The sequence below is a fragment of the Tinamus guttatus genome, unplaced genomic scaffold (assembly GCF_059628265.1).
Source record: "Tinamus guttatus ecotype Peru unplaced genomic scaffold, ASM5962826v1 Tinamus_guttatus_pri_ptg000503l, whole genome shotgun sequence".
In the NCBI taxonomy this organism is placed as follows: Eukaryota; Metazoa; Chordata; class Aves; order Tinamiformes; family Tinamidae; genus Tinamus; species Tinamus guttatus.
Window position 1 is genome coordinate 5,649,768 of NW_028289037.1, and position 17,578 is coordinate 5,667,345.

The window sequence follows — 17,578 nt, forward strand, 5'->3', positions numbered from 1 at the left end:
AAAACAGGAAAAGCAGGCGGGCATTCAGGGTGGTGAATGAGGACGCAGGGGACTTCCCGCAGGTTAACGGCGTTTCCACAGCCCGAGGCGGCGGGGGGCGCGGTGTCCCCGCGTGCGGCCCTGACACCGCGCCCCCCGCCGCCGCTCCGCCCACAGCGACCAGCCCGGTCCTATAGCCCCCCGGATCGGTTCGGTTCGGTTCGGTTCGGTTCCGTTCGGTTCGGTTCGGTTCGGTTCGGTTCGGTTCGGACTTCCCCCCTCCTCCCACCATGCCGCGAGCGCCGCGGTCGCCTAGGACGCGGCCTCTAAAATGGCGGCCGCTGCGCGGGGCGGCGGCGCGCAGGTGAGCGGGATAGGGGGCTGCGCGCTGCCCCCGGCTGGCCGGGAAGGGGCGCGAGGCGCCTCGCCGGGAGCCTGGGGAGTGGAAAAACGTGGGAGAGGGTGATCTGGGCGATGCTAGGTGATCCGGTACAGGCTACACCTTTTGTTAGGCGGCACTGATTGGTATCTGCAATTCTTCTTTTGCCAGGAACTTGCCGCTTTTACAAATGGCAGCACGTGCAGTGGTGATCTGAAAATCCCATCTGTGTCTCCATGTTTTGAAGTTAATATACAAGCACAGTTTTATGGTGCTTATTTAGTTATTTATTAAAGTCATGTGCGTTAAGTTTAAGATAAGTGGTTTTCCCAGTTGATCCTTGGGATGGCTATCATGGGAGAGAAGCTGGTCCCTACCGTCAGCATATGTTGCTTTTTTCCCTTCATATCTTACAAACCATGATTCTCACATGTAAAGAAAAGTGGAATAAGTCTAACACAAATGCTGTAGTTTTTTCATCAAAATAGAAGTTATTAGTTTGGTATCTCTGTCTTAGATCATACTTTGCTTGAAAGGTGCTGTGATGAATATAATGATTTTGACACGTGTGTAAATTTAACTGTGTGTTGATTGTGCATGTTCAATTACAATGTAATGAATATGTGACTGCAGTATATTATGCTGACAAATATACCATATGCTGTCAGGCAATAGAAAACCAACTGAAGATCTGTGGCTTTAAGAGGAATGTGGATGTCTTAGTATTGTATCTGGCTGGACAGTAAGTAAAATGTGTTTCTCCATTTGACCTTTACTAAAAACAGAGCATTCAGTAGATAGTAACCTCTTTTAGTGCTGTGTGTAGTCTCTGGACATCATTCATATGTTAAAATCATTCTTACATCTGGCAGGTCATATTTATACCTAGGTCAATACCTGTTGTGCAAGAGGAAATCGTGAAGATGTGCTGACATATATATCCAAGCTGTACTCACAGTTAAGTGTTTAACTGCCTCAGCTTTGGGTATGGAGCCCTCCTCTAGCAGCCCAGGATGGCTTGAGGGTCCGCAAGCGAGGAGCTGTTTCGCATGAACCTCCACTGCAGAGCATGGAGACGTCCGGCATCGCGGGCTGATCCCTGCCTGTTCTGGCTGGCTCGGAAAGAGCAGCAGGAAGGCAAACAAAAAGACACAGGACCTGCCCAGTCTGAGAAATGCCACATTTCTGATCGCCCAGAGGATGTCTCTTACTACGCTTCTGCAACGGGGGGTAAAGGCTCAAGGATGGGCAGGAGGGCAGGGCGGCGTGAGGTGGATACCGGTGCGAGAGCCCCGCTGGGGCCCGCAGTGCCGCTCCAAGCTCATCTCTGCGAGCGGGAAGTGGCTGGAGATCCAGGGCAGGCGAGAAGGAGAGGACGGGAAGAGGCCATGCTAGCTGTGGGAAGGCACGAGCCTTTCCTTCTTGGGCCTGTGGGGGATCTAGGTTAACAAACAGCGGTGCATTGCAGGATGAGCCTGCCGAGAGGCTACCTTGGAAGGATGGATACATGACAGGGCATACTTCAAAGCTGTTTAAAAGCATACTTTGAATTTCTGGCCAGGGCATAATTCCAAGTGTTGCATTCCTGTCTGCAAGCTCACAACTGCACCTAAGGTTTGTACTGCTGATACCATATGTACAGAGCAAAAGTAATTTAGTAGTTTTAGTTCAGGGACAAGATTTTCAAGGACCTATGTCCTGTGAATGCAAATAAAAGTGCTAGGATTTCATTGTCTGGCTTGTTTCTCATGAGAATTAAGTGGTCTTTTAAAATCTAAATGTACCCATTGATTACTCTAAATTTTCCATCACATTTCCTGATTTACACTAAAAAATATATTTGCTGCTTTGTAGAAAGAAAATACAAAACACATAGTTACTGGCCAATTGTCGATACATGTATTTTAAAAAGAAGAAAACATAGAGAAAATTTAAGGAAAAAATTTAATGAAAAATATTATTTAAACAATATAATAAAATGATTGTAATGCATTACAATCTGCCTCTGCAAAAGAAGCAGAGCTACATATGCAGTCTTAATAGGCACATTTTCCTTCACTGATTTTGGATTTTTTTTTTTTTTTTGGTATGGAATAAAAAGATCTGATCATATGGCAGATAATAGAAGTGATCTATCTTCCCAAGAAATTGCTTTGAGAAAGGTATGGAAGTTGGCTTCTTTGATGATTGGAGAGAACTGAATTCCTTTTATTCTATACCAATTTATATAAACCTTGAACCTCAGCCAATCTCAGTCTCAGAGCATGCCTCCTCACTGTTGATTTGACATAATTTTCTGTTGGCTAAATGAATTAAAAGACGAAAAATTAAGTCAGTTGAAAGAGTTAGAATGAAATTATGTTTTTAAACTATTGCTCTTAAAGGGACATAACAAATTTTGGTGTCCAGAAGTATTTTTTTTCCATCCTAGGGAAACTGATTAACTTAGCAGTAGGTAGGAAAAGTGCTGGAGGCCAAGAAGGATCAGTTTATACGAGACACACAATGCCTGGAAGGCATAGAGAAATGGACGGGCTCTTTTAAAATGACAGGGGAATTAATCTCTACCTGAGGCAAATTAAATGTCATAACACTGGAGGAGGAGGAGGGGAGGGGAGAAAAAAAAAAAAACGAAAACAAAAAACAGATCAAGGCTAGGAGACAGTAAAGGTAAGAATATCACTGGAGAGAGCATAAAGACAATTTAAATATAATCCTGTGAACTAAGAATAAAATAGCAATGACAAAAAATACAAGGGAAATTAGGCTTTGCAGTCTGAAAAATTGTATACAGGTAAAACTGTACAAAAGAAATGGATAATGGTCAGCAAGAGCAATGCCCTGTCAACATTTGTGTCCTTATCTTTACTAACTTGAGTAATATATTTCTTGCTACTTGTGACAATAAGAGTAAGCACATAAATACATACTTGCAGGGGTAGTTTTTAGGGATTATTTGAGGAAAGCAAGTAACTGATTCAGCAAAGAAGCAGCACTGGATAATCTGTTTTCTAGAAATACAGAATGAGACTACAGCACGTAGCCTTTTGCTGTTTGCTCTCAATAGTTTTCAAATGCAATGTGAGAAGAGGTGTCCACCCTCACCTGTCTTATGTCCAGAGGGTGTCTGGAAAGAATAACATGGGAAACTGGAGACAAGGCTTCCCAGCTGGAACACACACAGGTGAGATTAGGCTGATGATGTGACATTAATACTTACTGATCTTATTAATTCCTTCTGCAACACTAGCCTAGTCCTGCATAGGTTCAAAGCTGCAAGAAAAGTTTTACTACGTAGATTAAAAAAACCATAATTTAAAACTAATCTTTAGTTATTCTGGAGAAAACCAAGAACATTTGTTTAAAGCAATGAAAAGCTAGGAAGAACATGAGTGAAAATTTCTCAGAGCTCATATTCTCATGTTTTTAATTTATAAGACACTTGCAAGTGCAGTTTCAAGTCTTAGATGCACAGTTAGACAAACAGAAAACCTTACATGCACACTGGGATGTGCAGCTGCATTTAAACCAGAACTGCTGAGTGAGGAGGAGTGTGCACTAAACTCACGTGAGGACAGGAGAGAGGGTGAAAGAAGCTGCATGTCTTCTAGTAGGTCCTGTGCCACTGGGGCTGGGGAAGCTGCACTGGACTTTCAAAAACAATCTTCCCTTTAGACTTGTGTCCCCTGAAATGTAAAATTTTCCTTCATGTGTTCTGGGCAGTTTTCCTACAAACTGAAAAGTAAATGGGACTCATCTGGAAAAATAATGGCTGTTTCAAAATTTAAAAAAAAAAATGTATAAATGAGTCTGTTCCCATTTCTTTACAACCTGTTACGCTGTCAAGTGTTCAGAATGTTTGCACTCCCTGCCATCTTGTTCCATGTGTCTTTTTCTGCTATAATTTCTATATATTTTGTTTGCTTTTTAGTGTTTTATAATGTTATTTATCAAAAATTAAACTGTTTACCAGGTAATCACCTGCAACATTAAACAATTTGTTAATTCTTTTCTTCCACCAGAGGTCTAAGAACTATTCCGAGTCTGGCACGGTTTCATAGGTTAAGGTACCTGTGGATTAATAACAATAAGGTAATAAGACATACATTTAAAAAGCAGAGCAATGCATAAATACTCACCGATTAAACACTTCATATTTTTGCTAAGATAAAATATTGCATAACTTCCAAATTAATGGATTATTCCTAATTTCTGAGAACTATATACCATTAACTGATATAAACATGACAGTTCTGAATAAACATAGTTTTTCATTATATATTATAGAATATAAAATGATTTTTTCCTTTAGATTCAGAGCACATTTATAAATTCATGAATTTAAGAAACTGAGGTTTTTATACTCATGTTTTAGCAATAGAAAGGAAAATTGAGTACATTTGGAACTAGGCTGTTTGGAGAAATTCTCTGGTACTATAACGTGAGCTCTAGGGTCGCAGTTTGCAGCAGAGCTCACTGGAGCCCATCGCTGTGGTGGGCAGCTCGTGGAGCAGCCCGAGGGGTGATGTGACCCTCAGGTGTCCTTGTCACGGTGTCTAGTCTTGCTGATGCTTCAGGAAGAGAGCTGACTGTAAGCAATGAGCGGCCGCTTCATTTTGCCCTTTGGGAGGTACAGGGGTTGTTTCACTGCAGGCGGGTGGCCAAGGCCCCCTTGGAGCTCCTGCGCCCAGGAGTGACCTGTAACTCTGCCATGGTGGCTCCTCCCTGTGCACAGCAGCTTGCCCTGCAATGCTGGGGTTGAGCAATTGGCTCTAGAATTACCTGATTTAGGAATCTCCACAATACGCAGCCAAACACTATTTTTTTCCCTTATTAAATCCAAATCTTCACCATTAAGTACTGATAATTTTTTAAAAAAATGATGGAACACAGCAATCTCTACCCTGCTCTTAAATATCTCAATGTACAATAATTTGCATGACTTTCAAGTTCTTAGAACACCAGAAGTACTTCCTCAGATGAATATGTAGTTCTGTGAGCGGCAGCAGCAAAATTGCATTCCATATTTTAGGAGTGTATGAGTATCTGCTGCTTCAGGCTAGCATTAACTACATAGCATCTTATGTTGACTTTATTGAAAGACCTGTGGTTATCCAACTGTTCTCAAAGACAAAAATATGGATACATAAAAGGCTGCACTAAAACCACACATACAAGGCTTCCCCTGTTACTTATTAAGGAATTGAAGAGTAAGAAATGGTCTGATGATCAAGCAGAGCTGACCTTGCTGATCAGTAAAAGATAAACAAGTATGATTTTTGCATCTCACTAAGCAGTAACAAACAAAAACTATAATGGTCAGCTTGGTATCCCATTGCATAGACTTTACTTTGCATCCAAGTCAAGACAAGGTGAGAACCGAGCTCCTCAAAGTGAGAAGATAACTCTTGATTAGGAATCTGCCATACAACAAATTTTGTGATAATTATCATTTATTTCATCTTTTGAGGAAGTTTAGAGCAAATACATCCTCTCCAGTTCTGCTGGTGCAGAAATATTTTTTGAAATTTCTTGGATGTACTGCAAGCATATTCTTTGGAAATATTCTTAAAACAATATAGGGAGAACAAGGGTGTTCACGCAAAGAGAGTATGGTGAATGTGAATAGAACTAAAAATTCAAAGGCCAATAATAACAGTGAAATCTGTTTCCCAAAGCAAATGTAAAATTTGTAGTTTAAAAGATTATATAAGGCTATTTTACATGTGTTTGGCATGAGTAATTAGTATTTATAATGAAGTTTCAGCTCTGAAAGAGATGAAGAGGCATTTAGGATTAAGGCATTTAAGATATGCCTTATACCAAAAGACTCTTTCACCATAATACAAAAATCTAGCTATAATGAGATGCTTTTAAGGAGGCCATGCTTACTGTTGAAGTTAAGTCTAGATGACATATATTCTCATTTCAGATCCAAGATTTGAGTTTCTTGGTCAAAAACCATTGCTTGACAGAACTCTACCTCAATAATAATGAGATCACAGATATATCAGGTACCAACTTCCCCTTTTTGTTGAGCAAAGACCTATATGTTCTTTCTGATGTATGTGACCTAATGGTTGACAATTCCTCCCATGTATGCATAAAATACACATCAATTATTTTTTTAGAGATTTGATTAGCTCCGGTATACTTCAGGGCCAATTAGGGGATATTTATTGTCCTGGTCTAAGGGAATGAAATATAATTTCACTTGCCAATTACATATTATTATATAGTTATTATTTATTTATTTTGATCTGTATCAAGTATAGTCAACGTATCAGACACAAACACTTTCTACATCTTTAGCAGGCTGTGAGCTTTGCGTGAGTTTAGTTTTACTTCTGTTAAAACAACTGAAAAAATAAGATTTGGAAGTATTATGTGAATTTAACATCAATTGTAAAACAAAAAAAATTTGATCTAACACTACCATATTTCATATTCATAATAAATATGCAAAGCTTATCTCACATATGATTATTTGTATCTCCCTTGCTGACCAGGTACTTTTTGAGAGGCATGGATGTTTACATGGTGAAAAACTGGTAGCAGTGCTGACAGACACAATGTAAAAATAAAAGAACAGTAAATTAATAAATTGTCCCATTTGTAATATAATCATAAATATTCTGCAGTTTTTCCATGATATATTTGTATACGTCAGAAGTATTCTGCAAAGTTAACTCAAGATTTTTCTTCAAAAATTCCATCTTTGTCTTATACATCTACTTCAGTTTTGCGTGCTCTTGTGAAATGGCAGCAGCAGAACAGTGAGTGAATTTGTGAATGGAGAGGCCATAGCTTATTAAAATATGTGTGTATTTTAAACATTTTAAATGGTAGTATTTTACCTTTCTCTGTCCCTGTAAAATACTGGGATGGAGAAATGGTGCTGATGATTAGTTTCTGCAAGATTTTGGGGAAAGTTAATGATTGAAAGCAAGAAATACCCAGGTTAAAGAGACAATGAAGAAAGATCTAAAATATGGGATACAGAAGGGCAGGTATCATTGGTAGAAGAATGTGGATGAGAAGAGCTGAATAGAAACAGTGTAGACTTGATGTGGAGGGAGGAGATCACGATGTAATGTGCATCTGTCACAACAGTGTGGAGGAGTAACTTTAATGTGTTATTAATTATTTGAAATTGAGCTATTTCCTAAGGTACATAGTAATGTTGGTGAGGAGAAAAAGGTAAGGGGAGTAGACCAAAAATTATCGTGATATACTGAGGAATGAATGAAGGAAGAGGAACAAAGGAAAGAAGAGGAATGGAGAAAGGAGAAAAGGGTGATTTCTTGAGGTGAGGGAGACGGGGACAAATGGAAGGAACTGAAATTGAGAACATGAAGTTTGTGTTCAAATGATGTAAATAGAAGAGGTAAAAGGGCTGCTGAAATCTGATACATAAAACATCTTTTTAGTAATCTCATGTTATAGAAAAGGCAAGCATAGGGAGATAGCTAGGATATCCAATTCGACATGCAGCATTATAAAACATCATCTAATCAAGGCAAACAGATACGGTCAGAATAATTTTTTTTTTTTTTTTTTATTTCAGGTGCTCTGAAACACTTGTGTGCCTTACAGATTCTGTTGCTTCACAACAACCAGTTAAAACACCTGGGCAAGACAGTGGAGGAATTAAAAGGAATGAGAAGCTTGCAGACCCTAAGTAATACAATCCTTTAGTCTGGAGAACTGAGTAATAGTTTCCGAGTGTGTCTTATCAGGATGTTTTTGACTGTTTCACCATCATTTGTCTTTGAACCTAATGACCAGATTCACCCAAATTGGACAGAAGAAAGAGATCTCTAAGATAGGCAAACCCTGCAGAGAGTGCCCCCACTGAGCAACAAACCTGCCCAAAGAGCTCCACTGTTGCTGGGGTCTGGCTGCTGCCAGGCCCAGGTGCTGGTTCCGCAGCTCGGGGCAGTGGCGGCCATTTCGTGCTCCGAGTCGCTGAGGAGACAGTGAGGGCAGGCAGGTGGCAGCGGGGTGAAGGGAGCCGAGGCTGTAACTGCTCCTGGGACTGCGAGACCTGCGGTTACACGTTCATGGGAGCCAAATTCCTGCCCGCATTAATTCTGTTGCTCACAGATCTTATTTTCTGCCCCTTTTTTTGGCATACTTTATGGATTTCCACAGTACAAGAATGTATATGCTTTTAATATTAAATATTAACTGTTAGCATAATTTTTGATATACTGGGTGGAAGTGAAAGTAGAATAGGCTCTGAAATTTCAAATTAAGTTGTACAAGACAGTGCTGGCGCCATGAAGTTACCCTGTGAGAAGTAGCCTCCAGGGAAGTATGCTTATATGCTATTAACTTACTGAAAGTGAAAGTACAAGCAATCTTTTTCCATGGTTCCTAGAAAAATGTCGTCATCCATCATGACAGACTCTCAGAACCTTGAGAAAACAGGAAACTAATTTTATGTCTTAGTAACATAATTAATGGAGGTGACCATCATAGAACCATAACTTGTGCATTCAAAAAAATGAATGTCTCATGGCAGGAAAGGAAAATGTGGCTTGAAAAGTATATTTTTAATTGAACATAAAACTAGGCCAAAAATTCAAAAACAAATAAAGTATTTGGGAAGACAATATGCCAGGCAAGTTATTCTAAGTCTTTTCTTTTTTTCATTATGTGCAAGGTTTAAAAATTGGCTATTTAAGAATGCAGTTGTTTGAAGCGATTAGGGTAAGTCTGGACAGACATCCTATGTATGAATAGTGCTGTCACTTGAATTTAATGTTACAGCTTTGCCAATTAACAGGGAGCTTCAACAAGCACAGGCAGTTTGTTGTGCTTGTTGCAACTCTCTGTGGGAAATAAAGAGAAACAGAAAATAGTTTCAAAAGTGCTGCTGAGTTATTATGTATGACAATCACAAAGACATAGTGAAAATGGTGCCTATTGGACTGGCATTCTCCGTGGAAAAGTTAGCATCCAAGAGAACTATGAAAGAGAATTTACATAGAACATGCTAATCCATGTGGTCTAAAAAAAATCTTTAGGGATATGGCAGTAAATGCAAATCGGTGAAAGAAACATAATATTGTGCTTTACAGCACAATTTCTTGCTAACAGTCATGAAAAAAATGGCAATCTGTTTGTTTCAAAGAAAGTTCTTGATAAGGAGGTTTCAGTTTTTCCCTTTGGGAAATCAAGATTTTTGTCACATACTCTGAAAATTACTTCTGCTGATTTGCTCTCCATAACTGATAATACCGTGCTGCTGGGCCTTGGAAATCTCTTCTTCTTCTTTGGTGTGTTTCTACAATCGTTCCTTTCTGCCCTGCATGGGATAGGCACACTATTTCCTACATCCTGAACTAAGAAAACTGACAGAAGTGGAAGAAGAAAGCATTTTACCTCATTTGTAGAAGTAAAATTAAATGACTTTTTCTAGAAAGTAGATAATAGAGCCAGGGATTGATCCCAGATGTTTTGTAAAATAAGACCCTCTTGTTCCATAAAGTAGTTGAACTTATTTTCAGAACCACAAGTAAAAAAACAAACAAACAACAAAAGTCTAAAAACTACAAATCAGAGTGCTGCTGTGGAGGGGTGTGTTGCAGGTAATACCCACACTCAGAAGTACTTGGTAGTGACTTCTGCGCCTTGGAAAAATCTCTCTTGCATCCTCATTCCGTAGTAGTGCCGCTTGAGACGCCCACCTGAGCTGCTTTGAGACTTCTTTATGAAACATTTATCTCTCTGGAATGCGAGTGTGTGTTTTCCTGGCTCAAAAACAGCCCTATTGGTTAGAGAACTAATATTTCAGATTAACCCACTCTAGAAAAAAAAAAAAAAAAAAAAGAAGTATTGCTGTCTCATTGGAAAAAAACGAAACTTTCTTTTACTGCCACCTTGTGGGTGTCTTAATATTTCTAAATATAGTGGCCTTTTGGAAAATTCATTGAAGGAATTAAGAGATTCTGTTAAAATCCCTTCTGAATACATGTGCATTTTTTTGCACAGAAAGTGCCCATTCTGGATTTATTGCACTCTCAAAATAACTAGTCAGTAGCATCAAAGAACTGAGCCTTCTCTGATAGTTATCCTTATCTTGGAGAACAGGGAATGGCGTCTTGTAGTTTTCTAATCTGTGTAGATTATCTCCAGATCTTTTCATCTTTCAGTATCTCTTCAAAATCAGAGCCCTTATTTGCTTCTGTGATGCCATCCTTCTCCCTTTCCCTCCTTAATTGCTAAAATTATATGGAACAAAGAATTTGTTGCCTAGAGCATGTGTTAGTCACAGCCTCTCTTTGCAGAAAGAAAAGCAGATCACCTTAGATCCTAATAGAAATTGTCCAAATTATTAAATTATGCAGATATTCTTTCTGCAAACTCTAATTACAAGTAGTAGCCTCCTGATTCTTTTTACTTTACTGTACAAGAAGATTTATATAAGGAGAGAAATAGATTTATGATTCAATTAATTTAGAAAAAAATAGATGTACCTTGTCAATCTGTACCCAGAGCCAGGAACGGGCCAGTGTTTGTTTCAATCAGCCTCTGATATCATTTGCATGAACCAAACTGACCTGGCATTTAATCTGGGCAAACATTACACATTTCCTGGCAAAGAAATAGATAGGACTCACACTTCTCTCTGCTGCAAAAAAATTGGTTATTCAGATAATGTGAATTTGATATAAGCATTTCAGCCAAACTGCTAACAGGCTTCTGGAAGGCAGCACCTCAAGTCCCTCTGGAAGTTAGTAGGACTTGAGTTCAAGGAACCTTAGGCCTTTTCTGTACTTTTTTTTACTGTAACCTTCAGTTAGATAAATTTCTGGGGTCTTCAAACTCATAATTTGTCAAAATCTCAGATAACCATGCATTTAGCTTTATCTTTTGGCTAATTTAGCTTCATGTTGTGTCTACAGGATTAAAACTTTCTATCATCAGCTCTGATAAAGCCTTAGATGTCCAAAACCTCATCTGGTTTTACTGTGTTTTCCCCTACAAATTTTATGTTGTGTCTTTAAGCCATCACATCTAAAATACTGCTATTATTCCAAATAGGCATCACCTACCCATGCCAGCAGGTTGAGGGAGGTGATCCTGCCCCTCTGCTCAGCTCTGGTGAGGCTGCACCTGGAGTATTGGGTGCAGTTCTGGGCTCCTTGGTACAAGAGAGATGAGGAGCTTCTAGAGACGGTCTAGCGTAGAGTGACAAAGATAATTAAGGGACTGGAGCATCTATCATATGAGGAGAGACTGAGCGAGTTGTTAGGCCAGTTTAGCCTAGAGAAGGTTGAGAGGGGATCTGATCACACAAATACCCGAGAGGAGAATGTGAAGAGGACGGGCCAACTCTTCTCGGTGATGGCCAGTGATAGGGGTAATGGGTACAAGGTGAAACACAGGAAGTTCCACATCCATGTGAGGAAGAACTTCTTTCCTGTGAGGGTGGTCTGGGGAGCCTTGGCACAGGCTGCCCAGAGAGGTTGTGGAGTCTCCTTCTCTTCAGGAGACCTTCAAAACCCGCCTGGATGCCACCCTGTGCTCCAGGTGTCCCTGCTTGAGTGGGAGGTTGGTCTAGATGATCCCTAGAGGTCCCTTCCGACCTCAACTGTGATTCTGTGATACGTAAGGAAATCGAAGGCAAACACTTCATGGTTTTGTCTGTGTATTAAATATAAAAGCAACTTCAAAATTCAGAGTGTAAGATGGCACTTTTATTTAAGTCTTGCTTGTGGTATTTTACAAATTCTGAAATAAGCCAATTCTTGCAGTCCATGTTTAGCTGAGAAATGTTGCATATGTAAAGACACTGCTTTCTTTGCTTATATAAAAACAATTTGAACATTTTGTACGAAATCTTTCCCTACTTGTGATCTTTGATTTTTCAGTCTTGCTAATACAGCTTTTTATTACTAAACTTTGCAGACATATTCCACAACCCTCTGGCACAGGACCCAAGCTACCGCCTGTATGTGATATACTTCCTTCCTTCAGTGCAGCTCCTGGACAGGAAACGTAAGGATTGCCTTCCTCTTTTCACAAAGTGTTGACAGTTACTTACAATTGTAAATAGTTTCGAAAAATAGGTGACTTCTAATCCTGTCCTTTTGTTTGCTGATGTAGCAAATAACCTAATGAACTGATACACTTTTTTTTTTGCAATATTTGTCACGTAGGTGGAGTTTCTATGGAATAGGCAGACCCTTTTGCTTTCTCTATTTTTCTATTTAAATTGTGTGTCTTATACTTTGTCAATATAGTTTTAGGTAGAAGGGATTAAAGCCTGTGCTTAAAAACATGTTCCTACAATTTTGCATTCAAATTGGTTTATTCACATGCAGAAACCTGTTTACTTAGACCTGTTTACTTTACTTATACAGACAATATGCTTGGATGCTTAAATTGTATGTGTTTTGTACAATTTAAATAAGTATATCCACATCCCTGATAATGTCCATGCTGATCAAGTTGTGAAGTATAAAACTTCATAAATCATTAGCAAATTTTTCACAACTTCTCCACTGTAAAAAAAAAAAAAAAAAGAAAAAAAGAAAAAATCATTTTTGGAACAGCCAGGTGATGAATCAGCCTATCAATAAACATGCCCCAGCAGAGCCTGAGCATCAGCGTTGGTGATTTTGCCTTTGCTGCTTGGAGGTGGCCTGAGTGCTGCTGGGGGGCCCTGGTAGAGGTGCAGAGGTTGTTATCCCAGCTGGGCCTCATGGGAAAGGAGGGAGGAGAAACAAAGTCCTGCTGGGAAGTGGCCCCGGGCCCCGGCCGGTCAGGGCCAGGACGCGGGACAGCCCCGTGGGCCGGGAGCCGGTGCTGGCAGGGAATGGTGTGACTGTCCGGGCTGCTGTTACACCCTGGCTTAGCGCTTGGCTCTGATTGCTTCCGTAGGGATCATTTTTGTCTAGGGAGAGCTAAAAAAAAGAGAGCTGTGGGGGAAGAAAAAAGACAAAAGAACACTTGTTGCATTTAGAGATCTAGACATATTTCTATAAAACTTCCCAGACTATACAGTTGTATTAAGTTCTGGATGAAGACTCTAATTTGTATTACGGCATTAATTTGTATGAAGCTGTAGTCTTGACTGATTTCCTGAGCTATTTCTAACATGCTCCCTCCTTCTAACTCTCTCTAACGTCGCAGAACTTCTTCCCCGTGTGCAGCGCGTTGCCCCCGCGCGGTCCTGGCCGTCTGCTCCATGCAGGACATGAGCTTGCGCTTCTGCGCCCTCCAGCCAGGACTTCTTGCTGGTCCCCTTGATACCATGATTTAAGAAAACCCTGAATTCAAAATGCTACTGTCAAAGTTATTTGTTCTAACCCTTACCTGGCTTTTAGTTCATGTCTGCAGTACTAGATGAGTATGCAGGTCACATTAGTAACATTAGAATCTCTGATTTGACTTAGTCTCAAACATTGCTTAAAGTTATTTTTGAACGCAAGTGCAAAAAAAGGAAAATAGAAATTTTTTTATTGTAGTCCTACAGTTTTCACTGTAATTAAGCAATGGGAATTGAATTGACCTGAACTAAATTTACTGTGCCCACAGAAACATAGGTGCCTTTGCTCCATTCAGTAACAGATCTCCTTGAAGGGAGTGAAGAGGCTTGGTGTGTATCTTCTTCCTTTAAAACTTCTGATCCTACTGCAGCCAGAAGAAAAGGTTTTTTTATTGGACAAAACTTCATTCTTAAACCATAGGAGAGATTGCTCCATGTGTCTGTTTGGGGTGGAAACAGTGTGAAATTATGCCGATTTATCCCAATATTGTTATAAAACTGAACAACAACAACAACAAAAAAGGTGAATCACCTTCTCCAGGCACACGTTTATTAAGTTGGTGGAAAAACCAAAACGTTGATATCCCTTTTGACAGCAGTTCTTTTAACAGCAGTTACACCAAGAGAGAGGGAGTCGGCGCTGCACGTGCACAGCCACGAGCGATCCCGCGTGGAGCAGGCGCTGGCGTTCGGGAGGCGCCTCCGCACCCCGCTGGCCGCGGCCGCCGCGCGGCACCGGGGCGCCCGCCCGGCCGCGGCACCGGCCCTGCCCGCAGGTACCGGCAACCCGAGGAATAACGACCTGCATTCACCTGCTAAAATAACACACTAGGAACTCAACAAAACTCTTCACATTTACAGTAGGGGCAGCGGCTACAGCCCGCGAATGAATCCTTCTTCCTAAGAAGTGTATTAGGGCAGCTAAGCTCTAGTCATGCCCTGTAGCTACAGAGTTGTTTCTAGAGAGAACTAAACAGAATTCTTTATTTTGTAATATATGGAATGCTTTTTTGTTTAAATAAAAGTATTTCAGCAAAATTTGGAAAAGAGCCTGGTTCAGACAGATCTGCATCATAGGATTTTGGTGCCCTCTAGTGCTTTTCTAAACTCATCTCCTGAAAATAAAAAGATTTTCTTCTAAATAGTGTTGTAAATTTGTATATCTTGCCTAGTTTTATCAACAGATGCTTTTTCATGCCTTCCAAGCTGAAGAATATTTTTAATAAAGTCTCATAGCAGCATATTGCTTTCAGGTTTCTTAAAACAACAGCTTTTATAGAGTTCTTAAACCTTTCACGTCTGCAACACTGCATAGTCTTGACACAAGAAAGCAGGTGGACACCATCTATAAACTTGTGTTTATAGTACAGAAAAACCCTTATAGTCTCACCCAATCTCATCTGCTTCGTTGATTTTTTGAAAGTTTTGTGGAAGTTGTGCATAGCATGACTGAAAGGGTAGCATTTTTAAACAGGCAGTGTGGATGGAGTTTGGATATCTTAATAAAGTGTCTGAGAATACTTTTCAAAATACGTTTTGCATAAGTCCTAGGAAGAGTGTATTTAACAGTTTTGAAAAGGCTGATATAATTATAGCATGCTTTATATAATTTTTTTTCTTGATAAATGTCAAAATACACATACAGTTTACATTCATGCATACAGGAATGCTAAAAGCATCTTTTTTCTGTGAAAAAAGTGAACAATGGAAATAGAAATACTTGTCTAGAGAAAATAAATACATGAACAGTGACAAGAAAACTTTCATAATTGGTGCAATAACCTTTTCAAAAATCTTTGTTTCCACAGTAATTTAATAAAAAATAATCCTGTACCTTTCAAATCATCTACTAATTTTATCTTCATTTGAAAAAGTTAGTATCATGATCCTAAGTCTTAGCTAATCAAAAAGTTGTATGGACATTAATGTCTTAATTTGAACTTTATTACAGGTTGTGAATTTGGAGATCACACAAATAAGTAAGTGGGTTTTGGTTGCTTTTGCTTCTGGTTGTATAAAATGCTCTTTCTTCATTTCTCTCATTATTAATGTAAATACTGATGAGTAGAAAAAGGAAGTTTTTTCTAGTAGAAGTAGGAGAGTGATAGAATAATTGTTCTATATTGTGGCAGAGGCAACTTTTTCCTCGCTCTACAGAAGTACAGAGTCCCCCTGAAAATTGCACTGACTTGTAGAATGAAACTTTGCTGTGCATAGATGTTACTTTTATTCTACTACATTTTAGAATCATAAATACAAAACTTGGTTAGCTCTGTCTGGATTGAGGCACAATAAGGGTTGCATTTTAGATCAACACAACGTTTTCAGATGCTAGTTTTGTAAGACATACTTAAAAACTTAAGATCTCTGGCTTATTTTTATTTTTTTTGTGTGTGTGTGTATATATATATATATATATATCAAGATTTCTGAAAGACTTCAAGGATATATTAAAGCCTACATAGGATGATTTCTTTAACAATCTGATTTTGGTACAGCTCTTGGCAGTGGGGCACATCCATGCTGAGTTCTAGCTTACCCGCAGCGGGACTCGCTCTTCTCACTGGTGCCCAGGGGAGCAGCTTCTTCCCCATCCTTTCCGCGGGCGCTCGGGCCGCGCAAGGCAGCCGAGCGCGGGACAGGGCGCCAGGCCGGGCGGGCAGCGTTCCCGGGGTAAACGCGCACGTGGTTGGTGCTGGGTGCGCTGGCGTGCTGCGTGTTCACGGCCCTGCGTGCAGCAAGCTCTTGTGGGCGCAGCTCGCAGTGCTGCGTCCGAGCTGCAGCGCGTCAGGCCCGCCCGGACCCGCAAACAGCGGCGCAGCGGGAGGCACCAGCCGGGCGGGCGCTCCCGGCCAAGGGCGCTCTGCACGGGGACGCCCGGCGCGCCGCGCGGGGACAAGCGGGATAGTTACCTTCCCAGCCCAGGACATGGCGAACGTTCCTATGATAACCATGACACGTCTCATTGCGACACATTTACAGAAGCACGTAATCATTTCACTACATTAATAATTTTGTGAAAATAAGCAATGAAAGGTTTGCTAATGTGCCGTCTTTGTACAAAACAACGTTTTTAAGTGCAGTAAATTTTAAATGGTGTATGACATGGTTAAGGATTGTTTTTCCTTATAGTGATTCTGAGTTTTTCTGATTTTGTTCTTCCTTAAACTAGGTAAAAGTGAAACAAAGGAAAACTTAAAAAAAAAAAAAAAAAAAAAGGAAAAATAGTTCATGACCTCTAGCTCCACTTTCTACACTGAATACTTGTAGTAAATCAGCTGCACAGCAGCCTGGACATACTCGGTTAATTTACATTCGCCTTGTTTATTTTTGCAGAGTCCCATTTGAGAACCCCGCGGATGCTGTGTTTCTAAGGGCAATGACAAGATCTATAATGGAATTTTCCTCTGTTGACTGGAATAAAGTATCTACCTGCCAAGAAAGACGGCTTGAAAACAAAGCAGAAGAGCCCTATGAGATACTCACAGTCAAATTTAGATAAGGGTTTTTCTTCCTCAAGAAAAAAAAATTCCTCCCTCTGAAATGGCCAGAAACCTGTTATATTAGTTAATATCTATGTAATAGATGCCAGCTTTAGCACACACATAATTAAATTAACGTCCAGGAGAAAAAAAAAAAAAAAAAAAAAGGTGTAGCATTCCTTCCATCTTCTGATAGGCAATACACAGAGTCAAGAAATTAAGAAAACAGAAGATAAGTAGTGGCAACTATTTTAATAGAGTTGCTTGAAACATAATTCTTCCAATATTCTTATCACAAATTAGTAAAGCAGAACTGCAGGTTAATTTACAAGAAATGAAGGATAAACAGTGATATAGACAGACCTCGGGTGGGTGTCCCGCAGCCTCCTCGTCTCGAGGCTGAACAAACCCATCCCACCAAGCTCCGATCATCCCGGTGTCCCTGTCTCCCCGAAC

General features: G+C 40.1%; 1 protein-coding gene across 1 annotated transcript; it reads left to right on the plus strand.

Moving 5' to 3' along the window:
* The first annotated feature begins 310 nt into the window (after positions 1-310).
* On the plus strand, positions 311-17,206 carry LRRC72 (leucine rich repeat containing 72). The gene is made up of 8 exons (XM_088533445.1): positions 311-431; positions 992-1,100; positions 4,381-4,450; positions 6,291-6,372; positions 7,926-8,039; positions 12,278-12,367; positions 15,592-15,619; positions 16,977-17,206. The coding sequence occupies exons 1-8, from the start codon at positions 311-313 to the stop codon at positions 17,140-17,142; spliced, it is 780 nt and encodes a 259-aa protein (XP_088389571.1). The 3' UTR covers positions 17,143-17,206.
* The last annotated feature ends 372 nt before the right edge of the window (positions 17,207-17,578 follow it).

Bases quoted from the DNA above. Each gene is read 5' to 3' on its own strand.
- LRRC72 (XM_088533445.1), top strand. From the start codon at position 311: ATGGCGGCCGCTGCGCGGGGCGGCGGCGCGCAGGTGAGCGGGATAGGG. The intron at 1,101-4,380 runs GTAAGTAAAATG...TTCTTCCACCAG, and splicing joins GTATTGTATCTGGCTGGACA to AGGTCTAAGAACTATTCCGA. The intron at 6,373-7,925 runs GTACCAACTTCC...TTTTTATTTCAG, and splicing joins TGAGATCACAGATATATCAG to GTGCTCTGAAACACTTGTGT.